At 36.3% G+C, this 14,469-nt stretch overlaps 1 protein-coding gene and 1 pseudogene across 2 annotated transcripts; both read left to right on the forward strand.

Moving 5' to 3' along the window:
- Positions 1-1,354: 1,354 nt before the first annotated feature.
- LOC131593241 (putative disease resistance RPP13-like protein 1) lies at positions 1,355-6,258 on the forward strand. Of its 2 annotated transcripts, none has more exons than XM_058865581.1 (3): positions 1,355-3,840; positions 3,991-5,903; positions 5,994-6,258. In XM_058865581.1, the coding sequence occupies exon 1, from the start codon at positions 1,355-1,357 to the stop codon at positions 3,824-3,826; it is 2,472 nt and encodes an 823-aa protein (XP_058721564.1). In that variant the 3' UTR covers positions 3,827-3,840; positions 3,991-5,903; positions 5,994-6,258. The 2 variants fall into 2 exon arrangements, with proteins under 2 accessions (XP_058721564.1, XP_058721565.1); XM_058865582.1 differs by having other exon boundaries at positions 3,995-5,903.
- A 48-nt stretch (positions 6,259-6,306) lies between these two features.
- LOC131593240 (putative disease resistance protein At3g14460) lies at positions 6,307-13,423 on the forward strand (annotated as a pseudogene).
- The last annotated feature ends 1,046 nt before the right edge of the window (positions 13,424-14,469 follow it).

Raw genomic sequence — 14,469 nt, forward strand, 5'->3', positions numbered from 1 at the left:
GATAACAATAATATGAATTTTGCTTAAGATAATATGGTACTCTAATCCAATGCAATTTCCTTTTCAGGAAATATATAAAGAGTACGCATAATTCAGCGCTCAGAAGCTTTGTCTCAAGGGTTCAGCATGCAACATCAGAACATGGTCTGGCAAGACATCAGAAGATGGTCGAAGCAGAATCAGAACATGGGTCTATGGAAGCATCAGAAGAACAAGAGAACAGAAGCACTGAAGTTCTGATGGTATCACGCTCAGAAGCACTTCAAGGTCAGAAGATCAGAAGATGCTTTGCACCAAGCTGTTTGACTCTGATGATATTCAAACGTTGTATTCACAAACATCAGATCAGAAGGAAGTACAAGTGGCAAGCTACGCTGACTGACAAAAGGAACGTTAAAAGCTACTAAAGGCTACGTCAGTAGACACAGCGTGAACAAGGCTCGAGGTAGTTGACAAAAGCGTATAAACATTAAATGCGATGTTGTACGGAACACGCAAAGCATTAAATGCGTTCAACGGTCATCTTCTCCAACGCCTATAAATATGAAGTTCTGATGAGAAGCAAGGTTAACGATTCTACACCAAAACAACTCACATTAACTTGCTGAAACTCTGTTCAAATCAAAACTCAGAATCTTCATCTTCATCAAAGCTCACTACATTGCTGTTGTAATATTTTAGTGAGATTAAGCTTAAACGATTAAGAGAAATATCACAGTTTGTGATTATAGCTTTTAAGAAGCATTTGTAACTCTTAGAATTGATTACATTAAGTTGTAAGGAACTAGAGTGATCGTGTGGATCAGAATACTCTAGGAAGTCTTAGAAGTTATCTAAGCAGGTTGTAACTAGAGTGATCGTGTGGATCAGTAGACTCTAGAAAAGTCTTAGAGGGTGTCTAAGCAGTTGTTCCTGGAGTGATCAGTGTGTGATCAGAAGACTCTGGAAGACTTAGTTGCTGACTAAGTGGAAAACCATTGTAATCCGTGCGATTAGTGGATTAAATCCTCAGTTGAGGTAAATCATCTCTGCGGGGGTGGACTGGAGTAGTTTAGTTAACAACGAACCAGGATAAAAATAACCGTGCAATTTATTTTTATCTGTCAAGTTTTTAAAGACACACTTATTCAAACCCCCCCCCCCCTTTCTAAGTGTTTTTCTATCCTTCATAACATTGGGGGGTGTTCTTCGCAAGAAATTGTCAGAAGATCATTGGAAGAGTGTGTTAGACAATAGTATTTGGAAACACACAAATGATGCTCTACTATTGAGCTATCATTATCTTCCAACTTCTTTAAAGGGATGCTTTGCTTATTGTTCAATATTTCCAAAGAACCTAATCTTTGGAAAAAAGATGGTGATTCAGTTGTGGATTGCAGAATGCTTAATAATACCAGAGCTGAATAGTGAGAAAAGTTTGGAAAAAGTAGCTGAAGAAAACTTTGATGAACTAGTGTCGAGGTCTCTAATACTTCAACGATCCATTGATGATGAGTCAAAAGAGTTCATTGGTGATGAGGAAGTTTGCTTTGAAATGCACGATCTCATCAATGATTTAGCTATGGCAGTTTCATCTCCATATTGCACTAGGTTGGACAAACATAAGCCAGATATAAAGGTGCGATACTTGACATACGACAGATTTGAATATAACTCAGACGATAAATTTGAAAAATTGTATGGATTAAAAGGTCTACGAACTTTTCTACCCATTCCGTTGCAATATAGATGGGGTTATGATAATTCTGTTTCGTCGAAGTTATTTTCTGACTTGTTGTCGACAATGACACAATTACACGTGTTGTCTCTTTCAAACTATAGAAATATCACAGAGTTACCCAACTCTATTGGAAATTTGGTTTACTTGCGATACTTGAATCTCTCCGATACTTCGATTATAATGCTTCCTTCAGAAACTTGCAAGCTTTACAATTTGCAGACGATGTTATTGTCAAGATGCGAGAAACTCACTGAATTACCAAAAGACATGGGGAAATTGTTGAAACTACGCCACCTTGACATCACTGGCACTAAGCTGAAGAAAATGCCGGCTCAAATATCCAAATTAGAAAGTCTACAAACATTGTCGGACTTTATTGTGAGCAGTGTCGAGGATGTTGGGTTGAAGATTGAAGATCTTGGAAAATATCCCCATCTTCGGGGAAGCCTTTCCATCTCACAACTTGAAAATGTAATTGAACCATCCGATGCTTCCCAAGCAAACTTGGAGATGAAAAAAGAAATTGACAAGTTGGAACTAGGATGGTCTTACAGTGCTCCTTCAAACTCACAAATACATAGTGTTGTATTGGAACGATTGCGTCCGTTGACAAATTTGAAGAATTTGACCATCTCCGGATATGGTGGTGACAAATTACCAAACTGGATGAATGATCCTTTATTTAGCAACATGGTGTGTTTAAGGATTTCAGGGTGTAAAAAATGTTCAAGGCTGCCATCCCTAGGGCAACTAGGTAGTCTTAAAGAACTTTTTATTAGTGACATGCAATCAGTTAAGAGTGTTGGTACTGTCTTCTATGAAAGTGGTTCTTCTTCATTTCAACCATTTACCTCTTTAGAAACTCTAATCTTTGAAGATATGTCAGAATGGGAGGAATGGAAGTTGATTGGAGGTACATCCATAGAGTTTTCTAGTCTTATACGTTTGTCTCTAAAGCGCTGCCCGAAACTGAAAGAAAACATACCTGGCAACCTTCCTAAGCTTCAAAGTTTGTCACTTGAAAATTGTCCCGAACTTGAAGGGATGACACCCAACAATCTTCCTTCACTTGCCAACCTTAACTTAGGGGATTGTCCCTTATTGATGGGGTCAAGACATTCTATTACAAACCCACCATGTGACGTATTCAGCCAATTGGTGATTTGTCTCAATTCTCTTCAAAAGTTGACCTTACACGCAATTTCATCTCTAACATCCTTTCCGATAGACGGTCTTCCCAAAACCTTACAATCTCTCTATATCATTTCCTGTGAGAATCTGGAATTCTTTTCTCATGAATCTTTTCATAATTACTCATCACTGGAGGAATTGAAGATATCTGGTAGTTGTAATTCAATGACATCATTTACCTTGGGCTCTCTCCCTGTCCTCGAAAGATTATATATTTTCGATTGTAACCATTTAAAATCCATATCAATAGCAGAAGATGCATCGGAACCAAATCTAGTGTTTCTAAGAAGCATCACAATATGGAGTTGCAATGAACTGGAGTTAGTTTCTCTAAGTGGGTTGCCAATTCCTAAACTCACTTATTTAAGTTTGCGGGACTGCGAGAAGTTAAGTTCTCTACCAGAATCAATAAAGACTCTAACTAGCCTTCAACAAATGGAAATTCGTGAGCTTCCAAATCTCCAATCCTTTTCCATTGGTGATTTGCCTAACAATTTGCGGGAAAAGTCGGTCAGCAAAGTTGGAGGGATTTTGTGTGATACAACTTGGCAACATCTCACTTCTCTTTCAAAGCTGACTATTTTGGGTGATGATTTTGTGAAGGGGCTGATGGAAAGCCGAGTTCCGTTTCTACCCACTAATCTTGTTTCATTATATATCTATAATCTTGAAGATATAGAATGCTTGGATGGAAAGTGGCTTCAACATCTCACCTCTCTCCATGAACTTTACATTTCTTTTTCACCCAAGCTCAAGTCGTTGCCAGAAAAGGGGGATTTGCCTTCCTCTCTTAAAAAACATCATATCACATGGTGTCCATTGTTGAAAGAAAATTTGCAGAGGAAGAAAGGGAAAGAGTGGAGTAAGATTTCTCACATTCCCTCAATATATATAGACTTCAAACTTTTCAAATAAATTATTACATCAAGGTAAATCACCAAAATACATCTTCCGGGTTTCCTGTTATAAATGTCATCAATAAATATGTTTCATTTCATTCATTCTTAATTTTATTTGTTTCTGGTTACTACTTTGTTCTATTAAACTTTACACAATATCTCCATTTGTTTTTCTGTTAGGTAGATCTGTCCAATGATTTTCCCTACAAATCTGAATGACCGATATCCGGAAAATTTCCATACATCTGTTGGGAGATCCTCCACATCAGTCAAGACACATTCATCCTATATTAGAGGCATTCAGAATTGGAGCATCCCCGCCACCTTCAAGGAACAAAAGAGAGCCATCTAGGAAAGACTCAAGAGTTTAATTGATCATAGCAACAACTTTGCCTAGTTTTGTTGGAGACATTGCAACACCTTTTTATTGATTTTTGTTTTTTGATAAGTGAATAGGTTACTTGAGTTCAGTTGCTGTAGTAAAATGTAACATGTAAAACATAAATATGACTAATAAAACGGAACTGCAGCTGCTCTGTAGTCGGAGACGTAGGCACAATTGGCCGAACTTCGTTATCAAATATCGTGTGTTCTCTTTATGTATTTTTTTCGTATTTGTTTAGTTTTGAATTGGAATTGTTGTTCTAATAATTTAAAATACATTGAATTTTGAACTCTCTTCTTGACCTGTAATGATGTCATGAGTTTGCCAAAAGTATATCACAACAAAATGATTAGTATGTGGCTGAAAACTTGGATGAAGAAATGGCAAACATGTGTGTTTAACTGTTTATTAATGCAGTTCTCTGGTGAACATTGATCTTGAGAAGCAAGGGAAATGTCACATAAAATGAGTGTTTTCATAGTATGGACTGGTAAACATGCTGGCATTAAATTTGCTTAGAGTGTGGAGTTTGTCCATATTACTAAGAAAAGGAGAATGATCAAATTTTAGGTATGTCTGTCTTTATAGGCGAAGCTTTTGTTTTATTTCAAGGGCTTATTTTATGTATAACACATGATGGGTATAGTTGGATGACTAAACTGTTCTTTTTAGAGAGGCTTAATATTTGCAGGTGAATGGTTTGCATGCATTTTGTGTTACGACGTACAGAAGTGCATCGTTCGCCACAGCCGTGATTGTTACCAACACAGCGGTGCATGGCTCGACACAGCCGTGATTGTTACCAACTTGTGCTTCAGTACATTATGGATTCGGTTGGCCTTAACAAGTGACATGAATCTTGACACAAATACCTTCGATAATCTGTTCCATATTTGTAATCGTGAATGAAGCCTCAACTCAAGCATCTGATCATTATAACAATCACCTTCATTCCTTGGATTACCTAGTACACAAGAAACCAAATTAGTCATTGATACTAATGATCATTACAGCCAGCACCATCACCCTTATTTTTTATTTATTTTTAAATTAGACTCGTTTTTTAAAAATTAGAACAGAGTCTTCATATTGATTGGTCCGACTATGCCAACTAGTTTTTTTTTTGTTACATGTATATGTGGATTTGTTGTTTACATGTATGTTGATTGCAGCTTTTTCTTCTATACGTTGCAACAACTTAATAATTCTTGTTAAGCTGCATTTCCTTCTTCTACATTGCATTTTCTGCATCCAGTCTTACTATCTTACTTTGTTGAACTAAGTCATGGCGGCTATTGTTGGAGGAGCACTTCTTGCATCTGCGATGGAGATGTTGGTGAAAAAGATTGTTTCTCGTGAATTATTGAATTATTGAATTCTCGCAACATTCATTATGTTTTCAACATCTGAACCACAGTTTCCACCAATTGTTCTCCGCTTAGTCATTATCGTTGTTGCGCTTACTCAGTTCGCCAACTCAAGGTAAGACTTTTTCCCTCCAATTTTCAGTTATTGAAGCTTTGGTAACTAATTTAGAAGGTTTTGTCGGTTAGACCTACTATATCACATTGAATTTTCAAGATGAGCAACCAAAAAAATCCAAACATGACATTGTCGTTTTTTTGCTTCTCATGTGAATACTTCCTGGTCTTTTGGAACGAATAAATGTAACACTAAATGCAAGTGATTATCTTTGGTATACAAATAGGTAAGCCTGAATATCTTTACCCTTGGATTTCTTTAATCTTATCATTCATTACAGGCTTTTGAAAATCATTTCATGTCTATGTTTCTTCAGTGTTGATATAGGTTATCCTTTCTACATGGAGGCGAGCTCCCGACTCTCGTTGTTCCGTCCACAAGCCATGTTGTTCATGTTTTCATCAATTGCCAACTTTCTAGTATGTAAATTTACTTGCATTCTGTTTATACCTATTTCTACCTGATTTTTAAAAGTAAAGATATACATGATTAAAACTAGGTTCTACCTATGCATATTGGCAAGTTAAACCTTCGTGCTGGAACAAACAGAATAGCTCTTCTCAGTGTTGCAATCAGACTTCCTGTAAGTTTTGCTTCCTGTAAGTTGGAGTGAAAGGAGAGGCCGTGAGAATCTCGCATATCCTAATATAGTATCTCATTTATTGAGTGGATGCAATCAGCAATAGTTGTACAAAGAAATGGAAGAATGAAAATGCGCTCAAGTTTGACTGTATCTTGGCATAAACTGTGTACCCCTATTGCAGCTGGTGGACATGGTCTACTAACATAGGTCTAACTTAAAACCTTCTTCAAGGCTTTCTCTACTAACATAGGTCTTCTAACTTCCACTTTGTATGTGGAACTCACATCTACTAGTATAACTCTACCAATTATTTATCTTAATATAGAGGTCGGACAAACATTTGGCTTGGATAACTTTTTTATATTAAAGTATTTTAACTTTTAGAAATTCAATCATTTTAACTATGTTCACTACTACGGAAAAGACATACAACAACAGCTGGAATTTGATTTGGTGTTATAAACTTATAATCACTCTTTAAACATTATTATGATGTTGTATTTTATTTTAAAAAAATATGTATCTTTTTAATGTTTTCATTTGTTTTATCTTATATGAACTCTATTTCAATTGTTTATTGTTTCTAATATTTCAAAATAATCGTTGCAGTGTATTAATTTTGAATACTAACGTATCACTAGTCTGTTTATATAGAATCGAAATGATTGCTAGCTAACTTTAATATGTTCCAAATAAAAAAAGAAAAGGAAGTTGCTTGACTATCAATAGGAAATTGAAGTAGTGGATACAGTCATTCCTCCACTAATTCTGCCTTTTTCTTCTTTATGTTTCATCATTAATAATTGTTGCTTTTTCTTGCATTTCATTTCTACACCAATTTCTCTTACTATTCTTACTCTGTAGAACTAAGTTATGGCGACTATTGTTGGAGGAGCACTTCTTTCAGCTTCCATGGAGATGTTGGTGAAAAAGGTTGTTTCTGGTGAGTTTCTTGATTTCTTTCGGAGGACCAAGCTTGACGATGTTCTGTTGGAAAAGCTGAAGATAACACTGCTGAGTCTTCAATCTGTACTTCATGATGCTGAAACCAAACAAATCACTGATCCTGCAGTCAAGGAGTGGCTGATTATGCTGCAAGATGCTGTCTTTCAAGTTGACGATTTGTTTGACGAAATCAACACTGAGGCTTTAAGGCGCCAAGTGGAAGCTGACGAGGTTCTTACAAAACTTTCTTCTCCTTTTAAAAGGTTTCATAAAAAGATCAATTCTAAACTGCATGAATTATTTGGAAGATTAGAACATTTAAGAAACCAAAATCTTGGATTGAAAGTAGGTGTTTCCAACTCTGTTTGGAATGTAACTCCTACAAGTCCTACTTTGGTAGATGAATCTGATATTAAAGGTAGAGATGATGACAAAAAGAAACTTAAAGAGTTTTTGCTGTCAGAGGATGGTTGTGATAGTGAAAATAAAATAGCAGTCATTTCCATTGTGGGTATGGGAGGGTTAGGAAAATCAACATTAGCTAAACTCCTTTATAATGACCGTGAGGTGGAGACGAAATTTAAGGTGAGAGGGTGGTCACATATTCCAAAAGATTTTAATGGTGTCACTGTCACTAAAATCATTCTTGAATCTGTCACTTCAGGAACAATTACAGAGACTAACTTTTCTAAACTTCAAGTACAATTGCAACAAACTTTAAGTAACACAAAGTTTTTACTAGTATTAGATGATATATGGCATGCAGATGAAAACTATGTTGGTTGGAATAGTCTAAGTGATATCTTTAATGTTGGACAAATAGGAAGTAAGATCATAATCACAACTCGAGATGGAAGAGTTGCACTACCTAGGCTAAAATCTCTCTATGTCCACCATTTAAGATCTTTGAAAATTGATGATTCATGGTCTTTACTATCTAGACATGCATTTGTAGAAACAAACTACCAACAACATCCCGAATATTCCAAACTAGAAAAAATTGGTAGAAAAATTGCCGAAAAGTGTGGTGGTTTACCATTAGCTACAATAACATTGGGGGGTATTCTTCGCAACAAATTGTCAGAAGATCATTGGAGGGGTGTGTTAGACAATAGTATTTGGAAACACACAAATGATGCTCTACTATTGAGCTATCATTATCTTCCAACTTTTTTAAAAGGATGCTTTGCTTATTGTTCGATATTTCCAAAGAACTCAATCTTAAGGAAAAAGATGTTGGTTCAGTTGTGGATAGCAGAAGGCTTAATACCTCAGCCGAATAGTGAGAAAAGTTGGGAAAAAATAGCTGAAGAATACTTTGATGAACTAGTTTCGAGGTCTCTGATACTTCAATGGCCTATTGATGATGAATCAAAAGAGTTCATTGGCGATGAAAAAGTATGCTTTGAAATGCACGACCTCATCAATGATTTAGCTATGACAGTTTCATCTCCATATTGCATTAGGTTGGACAAACATGAGCCAGATGAAAGAGTAGATGAAAGGGTGCGTCATTTGTCATATGATAGATTAGAATATAACTCATCAGATAAATTTGATCTATTGCATGGGTTAAAAGGTCTACGAACCTTTCTACCCATGTCATTGCAAGTTTCACGGATGTATTCTAATTCCGTGTTGTCGAAGTTATTTTCTGACTTGTTGTCGACAATGACTCAATTACATGTGTTGTCATTTTCACACTTCGAAAATATCACTGAATTGCCCAAATCTATTGGAAAATTGATCTATCTGCGATACTTGAATCTCTCTAGAACTCGAATTAAAAGTTTGCCTTCAGAAACATGCAAGCTTTACAATTTGCAGACGTTGTTGTTATCAAGATGTGAGGAACTCACTGAATTGCCAAAGGACATGGGGAAATTGGTGAAACTACGCCACCTTAACATCAAAGGCACTAAATTGAAGAAAATGACGGCACAAATGTCCAAATTAAAAAATCTACATATATTGTCTGACTTTATTGTGAGTAGCGTTGAGGACGCTGGATTGAAGATTGGAGATCTTGGAAAATATCCCCATCTACGGGGAAGCCTTTCCATCTCACAACTTGAAAATGTAATTGACCCATCCCATGCTTTTCACGCAAACTTGGAGATGAAAAAAGAAATTAACAAATTGGAACTAGGATGGACTGACACTGCTCCTTTAAACTCACTTATACAAAGTGTTGTACTAGAACGGTTGCGTCCGTCGACAAATTTGAAGAGACTGACCATCTCGGGGTATGGTGGAGAGAACTTATCAAATTGGTTGGGAGATCCTCTATTCAAAAACCTGGTGTGTTTGAGGATCTCGGGGTGTAAAAATTGTTCAAGACTGCCATCCCTCGGACTACTAGGTAATCTTAAAGAACTCTTTATTAGGGACATGCAATCAGTAAAGAGTGTTGATACCTTGTTTTATGGAAGTGGTTCTCCTTCATTTCAACCATTTATCTCTTTAAAGACTCTAAGCATTAAAGATATGCCAGAGTGGGAGGAATGGGAGTTGATTGGAGGTACATGTATAGAGTTTCCTAGTCTTATACGTTTGTCTCTAAGCTATTGTCCAAAACTGAAAGAAAACATACCTGGCAACCTTCCTAAGCTTGAAAGTTTGTCACTTGAAAATTGTCCCGAACTTGAAGGGATGACACCCAACAATCTTCCTTCACTTGCCAACCTTAACTTAAGGGATTGTCCCGTATTGATGGGGTCAAGACATTCTATTACAAACCCACCATGTGACGTATTCAGCCAATTGGTGATTTGTCTCAATTCTCTTCAAAAGTTGACCTTATACATAATTCCATCTCTAACATCCTTTCCGATATAGACGGTCTTCCCAAAACCTTACGATCTCTCTCTATCGATTACTGCGAGAACCTGGAGTTCTTTTCTCATGAATCTTTTCATAATTACTCATCACTCGAGGATTTGAGTATATCCAATAGTTGTAATACAATGACATCATTTAAATTGGGCTCTCTCCCTGTCCTCGAAAGTCTATGTATTTTCGGTTGTAAACATTTAAAATCCATATCAATAGCAGAAGATGCATTGGAACGAAATCTAGTGTTTCTTAGAGAGATCTATATAACGGCTTGCGGTGAACTGGAGTCAGTTTCCCTAAATGGGTTACCCATTCCTAATCTCACTTATTTAAGTTTATGGGACTGTAAGAAGTTACGTTTTCTACCTGAATCAATAAAGACTTTAACTAGCCTTCAAAAAATGAAAATTCTTGACCTTCCAAATCTGCAATCGTTTTCCATAGATGATTTGCCTAACAATTTATGGGAATTGGTGGTTGGCAAAGTTGGAGGGTTTTTGTGGAATACAACATGGGAACATCACACTTCTCCTTCAGAGCTGGATATTCAGGGTGATGATATTGTGAAGGGGATGATGAAAAAGCAAGTTCCGTTTCTACCCACTAATCTCGTTTCCTTATGGATCTGTGATCTTGAAGATATAGAATGCTTGAATGGGAAGTGGCTTCAACATCTCACCTCTCTTCATATGCTTGGGATTTGTGGCGCTCCAAAGCTCAAGTCGTTGCCGGAAAAGGGGGAATTGCCTTGCTCTCTTAAAGAACTGTGTATCGCTTATTGTCCGTTGTTGGAAGCAAATTTGGAGAGGAAGAAAGGGAAAGAGTGGCGTAAGATTTCTCACATTCCCTCCATTTTTATAAACGGAGAAATCATCTAATGAGTATTACATCAATAGGTGAGTCGCCAAAATACTTGTTTCTTGTTATAAATGTCATCAATAAATATTTTTAATTTCACATGTTTATGGATAACATTTTCTTCCTAATCCAGGTTGGCGTTCAAAACCTTTTTGCAAATTTGCAATGCATTTCAGGTTTTGTGAATTATGTAGAAAAAGATGTTGCCTTGCAAATTCTTTAAAGTGAAAGTTATGTAGAATATGAGAGAGCATTTGGACCTTTTCCTTGGGTTGGTTGGTGTTGACGCTCAGAAAACGGGTAAGCAAACATAAATAGTAGTTTTACACTTGTAGCTTTTGTTCTCCCTCAAATCTAATCCTATAATCTCTATTGGATATTAATTGATTTTGACCTTAATTCTAACCATGTAAACTATGTAGTTCCCCTTTAAAGATAGAATCAAGATGCTGCAAACCAAAAAGAACCAATAATTTTTTTCTTCTTAATTTGATTAATTAGTTAGCAATATGTTATACATGACTTTAGAGAAATTCTCCGCTTTCCTATTATATATTCATGTCAATAACACGTACTGTCTCGAAGTCATCATATATTCTGCATTAAATTTAAATCCATTATGTTTCTTTGTTGCTTTCGATCCTCATTAGATTATTTATGGGATTGATTGTTATGTCAAATAAGATATTTTTATTCATATGGCAGATTTCGAGAAGATGGAGATTCTAAGAGAGGAAATTACAAAGCTAGAGACACTACAATTGTATGTGTTTTCTCAATCTGTTTTGGATTACCTCTTTCTTTCTCGGTTGTGTACCACTTACATATAATTTCCTGCTTAATGAAGGATTATTCCAAAGAGCTTTGCAAGAAAGTGTTTGTATTCCTTATGATGCAACCAAATGATGCAAACTCCAAGGCAACATGGCTGTGAGTATCTTTTAAGAAGATATCAATTAGATTGATGGCTAACTTAGTGCTATGAATATTGTTGCATGTCATTTCTATTCATTTTAAAGCCAAATTATATTACTATAACAGGGCATCCTCAACATTGATGCGCGTTGGCTTGGGATTGCTAGTACTTTTCCGCAAGAGGTTATAATCCTGCATCAGCTGCAGTTTATGGATCAGTTCAAATTGTCTACACATCTCTAATCTTAAAGATATAGAATTCTTGGATGGAAAGTGGCTTCAACGTGGTTGCCAGAATCCAACAAATTAAATCAGGTTTCTCTACAAATATATTAAGAAAATTATATATTTTTAAAAAAGAATCCAACGTGTATTCTTCACGTGTCAAAAAATATGGCCTTTGACCATTCATTTAGGAGACCGTTAAGTCATTTTAATGGGATGGACCAAATATATGGACAAAAACGTTTATAAGAACCATTATTTGAAGGAAAATTTTAGAGGGACTACAACAAAATTGAGAATATGTATAAAGACCTCAACCATATTTAGTTTGAGGAAATGAAGTATAGTCGGAGTAGCGTGAAGTAGCGTCTCAAACAGTTTCACTAGGGTATAAGCAAGCACGCCAACACGAAATGCAGTAGTAATACTAACGTCGTCAACGAGTGTATGAAGATCAAATTTTTCAATATAAAAAGACAATAATTATAATAGATGCTTTCATTAATTAGTTGGGTAAAGTCGTTGAAAATGAGTTAAGGCAATCCCTTTTCTTTACTCCTTTCAGAAATAATTAACAACAACTAAGACTTAGTAAGTTAAGTGACATTGACTATATTTATTAAAATATATCATAATATTTTATCATAAGATATATGTAAACTAGAGGTGGAAAGGCTTGGGAATCTAAATTTGGGACGTTTGTGTGTTAAAAAGAAAATATTTAATTGACTAAACAACACTCAAAGAAATGTGTGAGATATTGGATCGAACTCTAGTATAACTGAAGGGTAGTTTCTTGGTTCGACAGGGTTAAGCATGAAGTCGAAGGTTGTTCACATGCTTGTGTTGAAGATGCTAGGGTTGTTAGCATGTTAAATTAGGGAGAATTTCTCCACCCACCTCCCAACCTTCTTGGCCACCTCCGGTGAATTTACCACAATACCCCTTGTTTCGGAAGTTCATTTCCGAAACTGTACTTTTTTTCTTAAAAAAGGTGTTTTCGGAAATGTATCTCCGAAAACGTGTTTTTTTTAATATAAAATATTGATTTCGGAGATGCATCTCCGAAATAAAGTTACTTTTCAGAAAATGTGGTGTTTCGGAAATTCATCTCCGAAGGCACCCCCCCTTGGGAATTCGGAAATGAACTTCCGAAAATATGTCTAGACAGAATAAAATGAAAAACAACAACAATTCGCTTTATTTAATCGGGTGAAGATTACAACGATAATATTACATAAAATTAAAGTTACATATTGTTGAACACGGGTAGGTGGGGATGAGAGAGTGGTGGGGAGAAAAAAAGACTTCCAACGAAAATTAAAGTTACAATTCGCTTTATTTAATCGGGTGAAGATTACAACGATAATATTATCATCTTAGTTTTTGGAAGTGGTAACCCGGGCCGGAACATATGACGGAGGAGGTGGATGTCCGGAGGAAGAAGAACCGGAGGTACGTCCACCGCGAGACAAAGGAGCCAATCAATGTAAGCTATAGTTTATCATTATCATCAGGGGACGTCATTACAAAAAATTGGGAAAAAAATCTTATTATTTTTAATCTTGATTTTTTAGAAATGACGTCCCCAGATGATAATGATAAACTATAGCTTACATTGATTGGCTCCTTTGTCTCGCGGTGGACGTACCTCCGGTTCTTCTTCCTCCGGACATCCACCTCCTCCGTCATATGTTCCGGCCCCGGTTACCACTTCCAAAAACTAAGATGATAAATCCAATACAAAAACACTGTTCGATAGAAGCCGAAATCAGAACAAAACAAGACACGTCAAACAAGACAAAAGCATGTTATTCTGCTCGACGAGCGTTACAAAATACACATCAAACAAAATAAAAACACGTTATTCTTCCCGACGAGCGAACTCCTCCGAATGAAGATAATTATACCAATCCTCATCCCACTCAGTATCAGAACCATCAGCGTTGATCACGCCTGAAGGCTGAGAAGCAGAACCAGTCAAAAGCTTCTTCTTCTCCTTCACCTCCTTCACCTCTTTCACCTCTTTCACCTCCTTCTTTGAAGAACCCTTTCTTCCCTTAGCGCCAGTCCTGCATGCTGGTTGGTTGCCTGACATGTTCCTGTAAACAATTGAAATTGATTAATATGCGAGACAAAATAAAAAACTAAAAAATTTGAACTTCTGATACAATTCGGAAGTTCATTTCCGAAAACTGGGATGGAGGTGTTTTCGGAAATGAACTTCCGAAACACCCCTGCGATGCACTTTTCTGCAACTTCCGTGGCAGACCCCTAAACCAACCTTCAAACCAAATCAAAATGCTTCTAAACAACCTAAATACTACTAACAACCTAACCATATATCATTTATGCAATTAAAACCCTAAATAACATGCATTTGAATAATAGATCTAAAAATTTCAAAACTTACAAAGTGTTAGGATTGAGG

The sequence above is a fragment of the Vicia villosa genome, linkage group LG3 (genome assembly GCF_029867415.1).
Source record: "Vicia villosa cultivar HV-30 ecotype Madison, WI linkage group LG3, Vvil1.0, whole genome shotgun sequence".
Classification (NCBI taxonomy): domain Eukaryota; kingdom Viridiplantae; phylum Streptophyta; class Magnoliopsida; order Fabales; family Fabaceae; genus Vicia; species Vicia villosa.